The sequence below is a fragment of the Equus caballus genome, chromosome 5 (assembly GCF_041296265.1).
Source record: "Equus caballus isolate H_3958 breed thoroughbred chromosome 5, TB-T2T, whole genome shotgun sequence".
Taxonomy (NCBI): domain Eukaryota; kingdom Metazoa; phylum Chordata; class Mammalia; order Perissodactyla; family Equidae; genus Equus; species Equus caballus.
This window is the reverse complement of record NC_091688.1, coordinates 41,146,654-41,161,918: the sequence shown is the minus strand read 5'-3', so window position 1 is coordinate 41,161,918 and position 15,265 is coordinate 41,146,654. Positions and strand designations below refer to the sequence as shown.

At 35.0% G+C, this 15,265-nt stretch overlaps 1 protein-coding gene across 9 annotated transcripts in view; it reads right to left on the bottom strand.

Annotated features, from left to right (window-relative positions):
• Window positions 1-15,265, bottom strand: part of ASH1L (ASH1 like histone lysine methyltransferase) — a 209,511-nt gene that overhangs the window by 175,500 nt on the left and 18,746 nt on the right. For all 9 annotated transcript variants that reach the window (XM_070268055.1, XM_070268056.1, XM_070268061.1 and 6 more), the window contains one exon: window positions 8,088-8,607. In XM_070268055.1, the coding sequence (XP_070124156.1) occupies window positions 8,088-8,507 (420 nt within the window). In that variant the 5' untranslated portion in view covers window positions 8,508-8,607. The remainder of the gene's footprint in view (window positions 1-8,087; window positions 8,608-15,265) is intronic.

Sequence of the window (15,265 nt, the reverse complement as noted above, 5' to 3'; positions counted from 1 at the left end):
TATGTAGCTAACATACTGAATATACTAAAAACCACTGGACTGTGGGGCTGGCCCCGTGGCCGAGTGGTTAAGTTCGCGCGCTCCGCTGCAGGCAGCCCAGTGTTTCGTTGGTTCGAGTCCTGGGCGCGGACATGGCGCTGCTCATCAAGCCACGCTGAGGCAGCGTCCCACATGCCACAACTAGAAGAACCCACAACGAAGAATACACAAGTATGTACCGGGGGGCTTTGGGGAGAAAAAGGAAAAACTAAAATCTTTAAAAAAAAAAAACAACAAAAAAAACCACTGGACTGTACACTTTAAGAGTCAATTTTATGGTATTTGAACTATATTTCAATAAAGAATATATACAGTTTATCTAAAACCAACCTAATCTAACACAGGGTACAATTTAAAGGAACTTCTACACGTAGAAAACCTAACATACTATTCCTATTTCACAGAAATGCCAAAGAAAGAAAAGCTAAAATCTAGGTAATATCAAATCCATTTTTTCCCTCAACATTTCATTTCAAAACAATTGGAATTTGTGTGCAGTAACTGAAAAACTGCTAGGCAAATTACCTATATTGAGCAAGAGCTGAGATACTCATTATCCATATAATTTCTTATTAAAGAAAATATATTAATCTATCTGTTCTATAATAAAATCTCAGGCCAAGAGGTCTTAATTAGAATATTTTGATTCATGTGGGTTTTAATGATTCTCCATAAAAATCACTTCACAGACATTCAAAATTACATTTCCAATGAACTATTTCTCAAATAATCTATTAAGTTGGCATAGGCATTTCTTTTCTAAACAGAAAACTATCTTTTGGACTGGAAATTATAATTAGGGCTGTAAATTCTGTTTATAATTCTTGTGCTCATTAGATCCACTCAACTAGGCTAAACTGACATCAAATAAACTATTCACCGGGGCGAGCCAGGTGGTACAGTGGTTAAGTTCACACGATCTGCTTTGGTGGTCTAGGATTCACCCGTTTGGATCCTGGGTGTGAACCTACGCACCACTTAGCAAGCCATGTTGTGGCAGGCATACCATATATAAAGTGAAAGAAGATGGGCATGGATGTTAGCTCAGGGCCAATCTTCCTCAGCCAAAAAAAAAAAAAGAGGATTGGTAGCAGATATTAGCTCAGAGCCAATCTTCCTCAAAAATAAATAAATAAATAAATAAATGAATAAACTAGTCACTGACAAAATGTTAGCCAACATAGCACCAAATTTCAATGCTATTTGACCTAATTTGTAACTAGTACATAGTGGTGTTGAAATATCCCCCAACCCCTTTCTGCTCACACAAGTTTCACTTTTTAATCACCTGCTACAGCTACAAGAAACAGATATTTTGGTTATTTTTTATTTGTCATAAAAGCACTGTGGGGTTTTTTGCTTAACATCCTAAATAAACTAAGATCATGCATACCTAGCATTGCTGCACAATTCCAAAACTGGAATTTTGTTTAAATGCTAGAAAGGAATGTACCATTGCCTCTTCTCCTTTAAGTTACTGTGTGATAAATATAAGTAAATATTATGACTTCCATCTCTACTTTCACTTTCTAAAATACTGCTATAGAAGAATGACTATACCATTCTGACAACTTATGAAATGACACAGACACCCCATGAAGTTGGAAGACAGCCAAACCCAAATTTTTACAAGAAATTTAGAAGAAAATTTTTCTTTCCATTATAGAAAAACAAAAATGAGACAGGAAAATCTGCTATAAAATTAATAATGAATCTATTTCTTATAAAACAATCAGGTGATTTCCACTCTAGCCATATGGCAGGCTAAATACCCTGAAGATTGTTCTATTACAACAAAGTAACTCAATCCAGCATTAAGATGTAATGTTTGTTGCACTGTTGGCCTCATAGAAAGTGAGAAAAATCTCCAAGGCTACCAAAAGGAGGCTGACCTAAGTAGGCACGGTTGCCCAGAGGGTAAATGAACCAAGCCATAGCATAGAGGCAAAGTGGGGATCCCAGGAAAGATGTTAGTAACACACCCTAATTTCTGGCAAAGCAAACTGAGAGCTTCTTAAGGAAATCATCCTCCAATTAGCTTCCAAGTTCAACCACAGATAAAGATGAGAAAATATGAACTTTATAAGTAACTGGAGAAGTTTCAGAAAAAAATTCTATTTTTATTGAAATCATACTAAGTTTATAAATTAACATGCAAGAATGCAAAGAGCACTTTAAAATATGAGTAATGAGGAGGGATTACCCCTACGAGATATAAAACATAATTAAAACTATCATGCTGGCAAATAAACAGAGACAACAATGACACAAAAATGGAAAATCAGACCAGACCCAAGTACATACAGAAATTCAGTGTACGGTAAAGTTAGTGTCTCAAATCTGAGAAGTAAATAGGACTTCCTAATAAAAGTGTCCGGATAACCTGTAACTATTTGGAAAAAGATAAAGTTGGATCCACAACTCATATTGCGTATCATGATAAACTTGAAATAAATCAAAGATTTATATATTAAAAATGAAACTAAAAGAGTCCTACAAAAAGTACAAGTAGATCTTTTATAAACTCGGAGTGAAAAACACCTTTCTAATGCTATGTCAAACTCTAGAAGCCATTAAGGAAAGATTTATTAATTGAATTAGATTTTAAAACTAAAGACTTCTGTGTGGCAAAATAAAATAAGCAAGGTCTAAAGACAAATGACAAACTGGAAAAAAAAAAAAAAAACCTGTAACTCATATTTCAAAGGGCCAAAGAAGCTCTCCTAGTTTTTGTATGGAAAAATCTCCAGAATATACTATTTAAGGGGAAAAAAGCATGATGCAGAATATGGGTACAGTATGCTACTGTTTATATTACTATTTATATTTTTAATTGGGGGGGCATGTACTTGCTTGCATATACATAATATATTTGTAGGGGATATCAAAGACACCAATGTTGGAGTTACTTTCCTGGAAGTTTCTTTGCACCAATTTTGGCTCCAAACAATTTGTTCTTAATGTGGTATTATTTTCCAAGTAAGTATAACCTAAAAGCACAGTCAATATACAGAACAGTCTTCTTCATTTTAGTTGAGAAATGGTTGTTCTGCTTAATCAGTTACCATAGTTACTGGGGGTTATCATACGATTACCCAAAGGGGATTCCAAGATGGATTTTCTCAGAGGCAGGAGAAGGGTAATGATGGTAACAATATTTCATTGTTTCCTTTTTTAGCTTTCAAATTCTGAATCATAGGTGTGTATTACCTAATCAAAATATTTCCTGGTCCAATATCGATATTCTTGTACATTAAATAACAGTTTCCCATGTCCAATGTATCCCTTGCTATCTTAATCAGTTTCTGAATTCAGAGAGCAAGTTCAGGGTGACAGCAATACCTGAAAATCTCTCAAAAATCTAAATATAAGAGCTAAAACTGTAAAACCCTTAGGAAAAACACAGGCAAAATTCTTCATGACACTGGATTTGGCAGTGATTTCTTGAATATGACACCAAAAGCACAGGCAATAGAAGAAAAAATAGACAAACTGGAGTTCACCAAAATTGAAAACCTTTGTGCATCAGAGAACACTATCAAGAGAATGAAAAGACAACCCAGAGAATGTGACAAAATATTCCCAAGTCTTACATACAGCCATGTGCCACATAACGATGTTTCAGTCCACAATGGACTGCATATACAACAGTGGTCCCATAAGATTATTACCATATTAGCAGAGTAGGCTCTACCGTCTAGGTTTGTACAAGTACACTCTATAATGTTTGTACAATGACAAAATCACCTAACACATTTCTCAGAACGTATCCCAATTGTTAAGCAACACATGACTGTACAGAATACATAAATAACCCTGAAGACTCAGCAACAAAAAAACAAAATTCAAAAATACTCAAAAGATTTGAATAGAGGGGCTGGCCCCGTGGCCGAGTGGTTAAGTCCGTGCGCTCCGCTGCAGGCGGCCCAGTGTTTCGTTGGTTCGAATCCTGGGCACGGACATGGCACTGCTCATCAAACCACGCTGAGGCAGCGTCCCACATGCCACAACTAGAAGGACCCACAACGAAGAATATACAACTATGTACTGGGGGGCTTTGGGGAGAAAAAGGAAAAAATAAAATCTTTAAAAAAAAAAAAAAATCAGACCAGTAGGGAGACTGGTATTTAAATAAAAAATAAAAAAAAAAAAAAGGATTTGAATAGATATTTCTCCAAAGAAGACATACAAATGGCCAACAAACACAAGAAAAGGTACTCAACATCATTAGTCATCAAGGAAATGCAAATCAAGACCACAGTGAGATAACAATTTCATAACGTGTAGGACAGCTATAGTAAAAAGCAAACAAAACCTGAAAATAACAAGTGTTGATCAGGACTTGGAGAAACTGGAACCCCCTGTATTACTAGTAGGAATATGAAATGGTGCAGCTGCTATGGAAAACAGTTTGGCAGTTTCTCAAAAAGCTAAACATAGACTTACCATATGACCCAGCAATTCCACTCCTAAGTACACACCCAAAGGAAGTGAAAGCAGGAATTCAAACAGCTATCTGTACACCAATGTTCACTACAGCATGATTCACAATAGCCAAAAGGTGGAAGCAATCCAAGTGTCCATAGATGATGAATGGATAAACAAAATGTGGCATATGCATATAATGGAATATTATCTAGCCATAAAAAGGAAGAACAACTGAGACATGCTACATGGATGAACCCTGAAGACATTAGGCTAAGTGAAATAAGCCAGACACTAAAGGACAAATATTATATGATTCCACTTACATGAAGTACATAGAATAGGTAAATTCATAAAGACAGAAAGCAGATTAGAGATTACCAGGGGCTTAGGGGAGGAGCAATGAGGAGTTATTGCTTAATGGTTACAGAGTTTCGGTTTGGGGTGATGAAAAGGTTTTGGAAATAGACAGTGGTGATGACTGCACAACACTGTGAATTAATGTCACTGAATTTATACTTAAGAGTTGTCAAAATGGGAAATTTTATATTAAATATATTTTACCACAATTTTAAAAAATAATGTAATATAGCCAAAGACCACTGAACTATACACTGTATGGTATGTGAATTTCACCTCAATAAAGATATTAAAACAAATAGTCAGACATACCAAATCAGAATCAGCAAGAAAGCATCAGAAATGTATACTTTTAACAAATACTTTGTACATATATGTTGGTGTATACTTGCAAGTATCTCTATAAGACAGTTTCTTAGAAGTGACACTGTGGGATCAAGGAATTGCCCATTTTTCATTGTGACAGATATGAGCAAACTATTCTCAAAAAGCACTAAACCAATTTACCCTTCACCAACAGCATATGAGAGTGCTTGTTTCCCCTATATTCTTGCCAACACTGAATGTTACAAAATTTTTTTGGTTTCGCCAAATTTTAATACAGAAACATAAGTCATAAAATTAATTAAAAATAAACCAAACACACCTTAAACTTACACAGTGCTGTATGTCAACTATATTTCAATAAAACTGTAAAAAATACACTTAAAAAACAAAAACAAAATTAGGACCTTTAAAATCTATAACTAATATTACTTTAAATAAAAGACATTTAGAGTAGTTACCTCCTAATATTTTCTCAAAGGAATGAATTAAACTTTAAACTTTACTTATTAATGTGCCACTAAACTGTGAATTGAAATTTTTAAAAAATAAATGACATATTTGAATCACTCTAAATAAGAGAGTCCAAAATTTAACAATATATAACATAATTCAAGAAAGAGAAAATTTCACTCACAGAACTGAACTTGAGTTTTGCTTTTAAAAACTACATCAACAGTTAACAATCATTCAATACTATGACAGCAAATAATTCATTTATTTTTCAGAGGGTCTTGTTTTTGCCCTCTGAACACTGCTGAAAGAAAAATTCTATTAAGTGAGAAAATATATGATCTATCTTTCTATGTTTTTACTAGAAATTTAAGGCCTAATATTTGCTTTAAAAGCAGCACTGACAAAAATTCCATTACTTTGGAAGAATCGAGGTGGGGGGGAATGTTTGGGTTGTGTTTGGTAAAGCCTTGCTTTAAGATAAACAAAACAAAATCCCCAACCTTTCTTAGACTACCAACATGCCTCATAATAGTCCATCTTTCCCTCCTTAACAACTGATGCTTAATCTTTCTGGAGTCAGGAATGACTTCTTTTGAGAAGCTGGTGAGAGCTATGTAAAAATATATCCAAACAAAGACACAGAATTTGGCACAGACTATCATATTCTGAGGGCAACCACACACACCCAAACCTTCCAAAGATCCCAGGTTGTGAAGCCCTACCTTAGGCTGTAAGAAAGGAAAAGAGAACATTCACAAGAACCTATCACATGCCAAATACTATACATAAATTTAATTATTTATATAACCATTTAAGAAAGTCATTAATAGTCTCATGTTATGAATGAGAAAACCACAGCCCAGTAAGATAAACCAAACTGCCTGTGTCCAGTTATTAAGCAAAGATCTGAATTTGGTTCTGACCCCATAACCCATGCTCTTTCTGTTATTTTTGAAGAACTAATTTAGACGGTAGTAATATATTCAATATCCTATGCTAAAGTAGCTGTTGGAAAAATAAATAGTTATCACCAGCAGTTTTTTAAGTACACAGATACCTTCCCTCAGAAACCACAGACTGTATTCTACTACAAACAAGATATGTGGGACATAAACTATTTATATATTGAGAGTAAGTACATGTTGTGGTTGAAATCTTTTCAGTACAAAACCTCATCATTAGCACTATTTTTAAAAACCCTATAGAAAGATTACTTAAGACAATTATCCTGGAGCCCTTTACAAGTTAGCTGTGCAAGATAAGCTCTAACATTGTTTCAAGTAAAAAGGTCTAGATAAAAATCTTTTTCAATCAACCTTCTGAAAATTCTTGAGGTCAGCAGGAACAGGTATCTTCATTTCAGAGATGAAGAAAATTAAGGCTCAGGGAAGGTTACTCAACTTAACTAAGACTCATTCAGTTATTTTTTTTGAAGAACTGGTATAATATTCATTTTCTCCTTTCTTATAATCTAACTCATTCACAGCTCATTTTATCAATAAAACACCCCAAGCTACCTTACGTTTCTATGATCTTATACAGAATGGCAACTATTGAAAATTTCTGGATGTCACAGCAATTTGGAAAAGAACACAGAGCTTGCAACATTATGGTTTCCGGTAATATGTAAAAAGCACATGAATTTGATATTAAGGAATTAACAGTAAAAATCAAGTTATTTCACACAGTCAGGAATATTCCAAAATTTCAGTCAAAGTGTTAAGCTAATTATTTCTGCCTAGCTCCACTGTTTTACTAACGTACTCAAAAAATTAACAACTGAGTGTGGGCACACATGGTGCCTACAGCCTGAAATTAGATATTGTTATAGAGTGACTAAAACTTGTGGCCAACACATGGTCTAAAACAAATTTATTATCTTTACTAGACAGAGTAAGCAGAGTTAAGAAAAATCAGTTTTATATTTGGATAGCTGGCGGGAAATGGGACAATTTTTAATATAATAACTTGCCTTATGAGGAACAACAGAAATGAATGTTTTATACAATTAATGAATTGTATAAAACAATTCATTTAACAAAAGTTTTCAACATACGTTAGCAAACTGGAGCCTTAGAACCATCCTGAAAGGTAGGCGATATTACAATCATTTAACATCTTTGAGCCTTAGTTTCTTCTCTGTTAATTTGTCTATAGTCACGCTGTTAGTAAATAGGAAGGCAAGATTCAAATCTAGGTTTCCTAACTACAAATACAGTATTCTTTCCACTATGCCACACAGGAGCAGCAATCTTACAGCGCATTTAAAATGTTTGCCATAATTTTACAAATACATACATGGTTATACTATCACTCACATCTCTGACAAGCCTCAAAGCCTATTTTAGGCTCACAAAACAGACTATTTGGAAATAACATATAAAGATTCAAATCAAACTTCCTGCAATACGTATGTGGGTTAGATAAAAATAGCGAAACCCAAATATTGTCAACGATCACATATTGTTGGGAATTCTACTTACTCGTTTTGAAGGACAGTGTTCATTCTTTTCATCTGTCATCTTCCCACTTTTAAGTGCTTTCCTTGGGTGCTTAATAGTTGTTTTTATGGCAGGTCGACATACATAGTTCTCCAAGTTCTTCGGAGGTTTTTTAGTTCTCTTAGCCTGAAGGCCAATTTTCAATTTTAAATTTCCCTCTGAAAAGTTTGTTTCTTTCACTGAAAACTGTTGCTGTGCATCAGTCAAACCATCATCTTTCCCCGTTCCAATGTTTCTTTCTCGATTCCACTTGCGAACGTCCTCTTCCTCCTTTGTGTTGTTTTCTAGCTCTACTTCTCTCTTGCTGACCAGTGAACCACTACTGATGGCAGAGGGACTCTTTCTTGAAAATCCTTCGGAATCAGAACCCAATCCTAACATAGCAGTATTTCTAGGGTCCATCACAAGCGTATGTTATTGCCAAGGAACTTAGGAAAATTTTACAGAACTGTGTTCCATAAAAAACAGGAATCTCCAAAACTTGCAACCAGCATCTCTTTCTCTGCAGAACAGATCATAACAAGAATTTATCAGAATAGAACTAACTACTGATTAACATGAGAAATGGGTATGGGGATGGAGACAAGGAGATCAGGAAGAACCCAAAATCACAGTTTAAAAGAAATCAGTGTTGTTCAAAATAAATTTAAATTCATTTAATTATAAATGAATTTAAAATTTCAGAATAAGTTTATCATTCTACAGATATCATAAACAAGCTGTAGTGGTAGGGTGCAAATCAACATTTAAGAACCACTGTTATAACTCAACCAAGAAGCTTCTGCAACTGATGGTCAAGTAAACACAGCCTAAGATAAAAATAATTTCATATATTTTAGCACTTCTCAGTTTCAAAGAAATTTATTTCTCACATTAGTTGAATAAAATCAGTTTCAATGAAGGTAAAGAATCATATTTGGGGCTGGTTTCAGTGCTCCAACCTATTATAAGAGGTCAGGTTTTTAGGGTCAGGACTCTTGGGCTGGCTCTGTTGCTAGTGTACATTTCAACTCTGAATTCATTCACTCATTCATTCATTCAAAAATATTTCTGAGCACCTATCAAGCGCCAGGCATTATGCAACACCCCGGAAATACAATATTCAGCAAAACAGATCCAGTTCCTAAACTTACAAGCCTTATACTTTAGCGAGAAAGAAAAATATTAAACAAATAATTACACAAATGATTTATAACAACTGTTATGAAAATCTTGAAAACCAGAAATTTATTTTTACAAGTTTTCCTAATAGCAAAGTCAGTTGGCATGCTTCAATTCCCCAAAGCCATAAATTATGTTTAAACCAGCGAGCCAATTTATTATTTTACAATAGGTAGTACACGTCACCTGAGAATCTGAATAATCTACACAAGGAAATCCCCTTCTCATAAATAAAGATCCTCAGGAAACCAGATTACCATATAATCAGAAAGATGACTAGTGAATATAATTATCAAAACAAAACAATTCACTATTCTTGAGGACTGGTAGACTAGTCTTTACTTCAAGCATGTATCTGAATCAAGATCCAGGACTGGTATCTGCAAACAGAAGGACATCCTATCCCTTAGCAAGTTCCACTTATAAAGAAGAATATTTCATAGTTTAAACTATGCACCTTAAGACTTTTCTTTCCAACAAAATTATAAGATTCTCAAGAAGAAAGACATTTGATACAATTGTTTTACAACTCCTACAAGGAATGCAAATAAAATGCACAGCCCCATGACTGGCACATAGCAAAAGCTCAATAAAATGTTTCAACAATTTATTATTATTGCTAGTAATAGTAGTAGCAGCAGAATTTTAAACAGTTATTCCAAAAATACTGGTCAACTGACTAAACTCTTCAGTTTGTTCCCACCCTATTCATTCATGCTAACAGCTACTCTTCCAATCAGTTGACTCTGACAATTCTTGCTATCCACCACTTTGTAAAATAATACTTCATTATGACATTCAAGGCTTTTTATAATCTGGCTTTAACTATTCAAACTTGTTTATCCTTACTTCCCAACACACATCCCCTATAATTTAGTCAATTCAGTTTTCTTATTGTCCCTAACAAATCACGTTCATTTCTGCTTCTGTGCCATGTGCTTTCTTTCTCTTTACAAGTACAGTCCTGTCTTCTCCATGATATGTTCACAATCTTGAAATTCAACACTCTGGAAAACAAAAGTATTTTCATAACTCACTAGTGACAAAACCTTACTTGACCTGATCTGGGTCCATTCTGGTCTTAATTACAACAATTTCTGTGAATAGTCATACATTTCAATGCAGAAGCATTCATGATTAAGAAGTGTTACTCTAAGCACCAGAGTGGAAGTAACCCAATCTACATTATATTATCTTTCTAAAAGCAAAAAACAAACAAATTTTTGGATGATGAATTGCCGACTTATGTTCTCAGACCTACATTTAAGCCTGCACTGACTTGATCCTTCTCTGAAGAGCTATTATTCATGTAGGATCACAATTTGGGTAACCAATTTTTTTTTTTTCTTGCTCTACATTTGTCAGCTACATCCCCGAATAGACTACCATAATTAAAATGTAAGCAAGGCCACAATTGAAATTTCACAAGATTGTAACCTATCAATAACTCAATAAAAAAAATAAAAAAAATTAAAAAAATAAAAATGTAAGCAAGGCCAGCCCGCGGGCGTAGTAGTTAAGTTTGGGTGCTCCGCTTTGGCACCCTGGGATCTGCAGGTTCAGATCCCGGGCGCGGTGCATCCCATATAAAATAGAGGAAGACTGCCACAGATGTTAGCTCAGCAACAATCTTCCTCAAGCAAAAAGAGGAAAATTGGCAACAGATGTTAGCTCAGGGCCAATCTTCCTCACAAAACAAAACAAAATGTAAGCTTCATGAGGGTAGGGACTTCTTCTGGCTTGTTTACCACTACATTCCCAGCACCTGGGACAATGAATAGCACATATTATAGTACCCAATAAATAGTTGAATGAATGAATGAATTTTAAGGCCCCTATAGCTTCTAACATAATGTCTAGAATGTAGAAAATGTGTCTGTTCTTTTTTACATGACTTATCTTGTGTTAGAAACCCATATACACGTTTTTTCTTATTATTTGTTGATTGTATTTCATAGAGGTGGTTTTCTGTAAACTTACTAAAATATCTTAATTGCACTAGTAACAGCTTTCAAATCAGATACCTCTTCTGTCTCTGTACTATCAAAGATGGTCTAAGAAGAACAATCATGCTTCACTGATCTCACTTTATATTCCTGACCACTAACCTCAAGTGGACCCTTAGTAACACATTTCCCTAATCTATTCACCTCACCACTCTCCTAAACAACTATTTCGTATCATCTCCACTCTCACTGACTCTGCCTCTAATCTGATGACGGCAGCAGAAACAATCAGAACACTGCCACAAGCTCCTACCATGTATCTACTCACCTGTGTCTGTATCTACTGCCTGTGTCTGTGTTCCTATAGATTCTGCCTTCCTTCCTATTATAATATATAAATTGTCTCTACTTCCAGCCTCTCCACTTGAGGACTAAATCCTATCCTTGTTGCCTTCTCAAGAGCATTATTCAGGCAACTATCCTCTTTCTCCCTCACATCATCCATTTCTCACCTTTCCTCTGGATAATGTCAATTAGCATGAAAACATACTACAATTTTTCTCATCTAAGGAAACTCCTCTTGACTCCATATCCTCCACCAGCTTCCCATTTCTCTGTTCCCCCATACAACAAAATTTCTTGAAAGGGTTGTCGATACTCCCCATCTCCAAATCCTCATCTTTTCTTTTTTTCTTGAACACATCAATCACACTTTCACCACCTCTCCACAGAAACTGCCAGTCAAGGTCACCAATGTACTCTACATTGCTGAGTACAATGATCAATTCTCAGTCCTCTCATCTTACTTGACCTATCAACAGAATTTGACACAGCTAAAGTTCACTTGACTTCCAGGATTCCTCTCCGGTTTGTTCTCCCTTGCTGGCTAGTCAACCTCAGTCGTCTTCACTGATTCTTCCTTTTCTCCTAAAGATTGAACTCTAAACACTGAGGTGCCCCAGGACACATACTTTCCTTTTCTGTCTATACTCACTTCCTAAATGACCAGAGTCAGTCTTTTGGCTTTAAATTCCATCTAACATTGACGATTCACAAATTTCTATCTCCAGACAGAGACCAGTTGAGACTTCTTCCTGGAACTCCAGACTCGTATATCTAAATGCCTACTTGACACACTGACTGGATATCTAACAATTAGGTCCTCTACATTTAACATGTCTAAAATCAATTCATCTTCGCCAAACTCCCCAATCTGTTCTTCTCACAGGCTTCCTCATCTCAATAAATGCGACTCCAACCAGAAATATTTAGGCCCAAGATTTCTAATCATCCTTGATTCCTTTCTTTTCTAATGCCCAACTTGTCCTCTGGGTCAGCAAAGTCTTCTTTACCTTCAAAATACATGCGGAATCTATTTCTCACTAATTTGACACTTACGAATCAGATCCCAGTGAAAATATCTGACCCAGACTATTGCAATAGCTTCCTAACCAGTTCCTTGCTTCAGCCCCTGTATCTCTTTACAGGATTCTCAACTCAGAAGCAGGGTGATCCTTTTAAAGCCTGTGTCATACCATGTCACTCCTCTGCTCAAAACCCTTTCAGTGGCTTCTCATCTTACTCAAAGTAGAAGCCAAAGTCCTTACAATGTTTTAAAGGCCCTATTTAATCTGCCCCATGATCCCCTCTACCTCTCTTCCATCATGTATCAGTTTTCTCACTTAGTTCCAAGAAGGGAAGACACAGATCTGCTCCTTCTGTTTCTCAAACACAAGAGAAATACTCCTACCTCAGGGCCTTTGCACTTATTATTCTGGCTGAGTAGAACACCCTTTCCTCTAATAATTACATGGCCTGCTCTTTCATTTCCTTCATGTCTTTTGCTATATATAACGTTATAGAATAGGCATTCCCTGATAATTCTTTATAAAACAGAAAAACACCCATCCCACCATCATCTTGTCGCACTCTATCCTGCTTTATTTCTCTTCATTGCTCTTCTCATCATCTCATGTATAATGTATTTATTTAGGGTCTATATCATTCCACTGGAATGTAAAGTCCACCAGGAAATGGATTTTTGTCAGGTTAGTTCAATGTCGTATCCCAGCACCTAGAACAGTACCTGGCACACAGAAGATGTTCAATAAATATTTGAATTAATTCCATGCCTTATGTGGGTTATATCTTATTGGCTTCAATTTGTTCCTTTTCTATTTCCCCCCCTCTTTCTTATTTGTTTCTTAATTTCTAATGCCCATCCTGGGTTTCACATTATTAATGAACTGATGGACCTGCCATCAAGCTTTTTTGTTAGTTATTAAAACAAATCATTTCTGGAATAAAAACAAATAACAATTTACAAATTATTACAAAGTTACAAAAACAACTGCTTTTATACTACTCACAAGTACACACATTTTAAAATTTCCCCACAATTTTTATTTTTCATAATGAAAGAATTCCAAAAGTGTTACTATATACTTATAAAAGTAAAGCAGAATTTCAGTATTTCTTCCAAAGAACTTAAAGCATTTTTTACCAGCACTTATTCATTTTCAAAACATTCCACAGAAGGGTCTGGAAGAGCACGATTCTCTTCATTTTAAAAATGGAAAAAACTGAATCCAAGTGACACAGATTATTACATAAATAGGAGAATATCAATAAAGTGAAAATGAATTAATTTGAAAACACTGACCACTAACCTAGAAATGTACATAAGAATAGAGAAATATTATGTTTCCCTATCCAGGAGGAAAAAGAACAGTATGTCTAAGGGCATATTCTGTGAATCCATTTAGACAGTGAGACTGGAAAATCATGACTGGCAAACCCCACATACCAAATTTAAGTGTTTCTAGTAAAGATAAATCCAAATTCTGAAGCTACTTCACAACAAAGAATGCTTTTTATCTGCTAAATGTAAACTGCTTGAAAAGCAGTCCCTATAGCAGCTGCCAGAATGCTGTTTTTGAACTTTCAAAGCAATGTTCTTTGTGAATGATACTCTTTCAGCTTTTGGAAAGATATCTATGCAAGAATGATATTCTTTCAGCTTTTGGAAAGACATCTATACAATCTAAGTTTTCCATCCAGGGGCAAAAGAATGCCATGTTGTTACACAACTTATTCTGGTTCTACTACAGTACATTCAATTTAAAATACAGTTCCAAGGAGAAACACAGAACTAAGACTGCTAGAATCTCTTTGCTCAAAGAAGCAAATTTAACATTCAACTCACATGCAACTTCTGGATTTATAGTACGTTTTTAAATCACTGAAACAATTCATTTGAACAGTCTAGTCCAAATTCAAGGGAAACTAACACTAAATCTATAGCACGAAGCCCTTTTGCTCAAGATCATTTTAGCTATGAACAAAGCTTTTAGAAAATTACTAATTATATTAATAGGATACATACATTATATCAACACAAATTATGATAATCTAACATGTTAGATACTACTTATAAATTTACAAAATAAATCACAATTCATAGTGATTTATGAATGTCGCTCACTGTATATTCTCCAATATGCCACTAAATATCCGTGCAAGCAATACAAATATAAAATTTTCGAAAATTGCTCAAACTTGTTTTTCACCTCCATACCCTATTCCTACTATAAAGTAAAGACCACTCCCCACCCCACACCTCCCATAATAATCTCACATCCAAGTAACAAACAATGACTATGATAAAAAGAAACAATTCACTGTTGATACAGTGCTCTAGTCAGTGAGATACCATACCACTCTGGAAAACAATTCATCTATGTTTCGAGACCATTTTGTAAGCTACCCTGTCTATCATAAGGGGTGGGAACGGAATCAACACACTTTGATAGAACTCTATTTAGCAAGGCAATATAAAATCAACTATACATATTTTTAAGTACTATAAACAATGAGTCTTTAGAGTGGGTTCAACATTAGCAAAAGTAATAAAAATGCCTAAAATTTACTGAGCTCTTAATATGTGCAAAGCTCTATGCTAAATGTTTTGCATAGATTATCTCATTTAAGCCTCACACACCATGAGGTAGTTACTATTATTATTCCCTTTTAGAGATGAAAAAACAGGTTAAT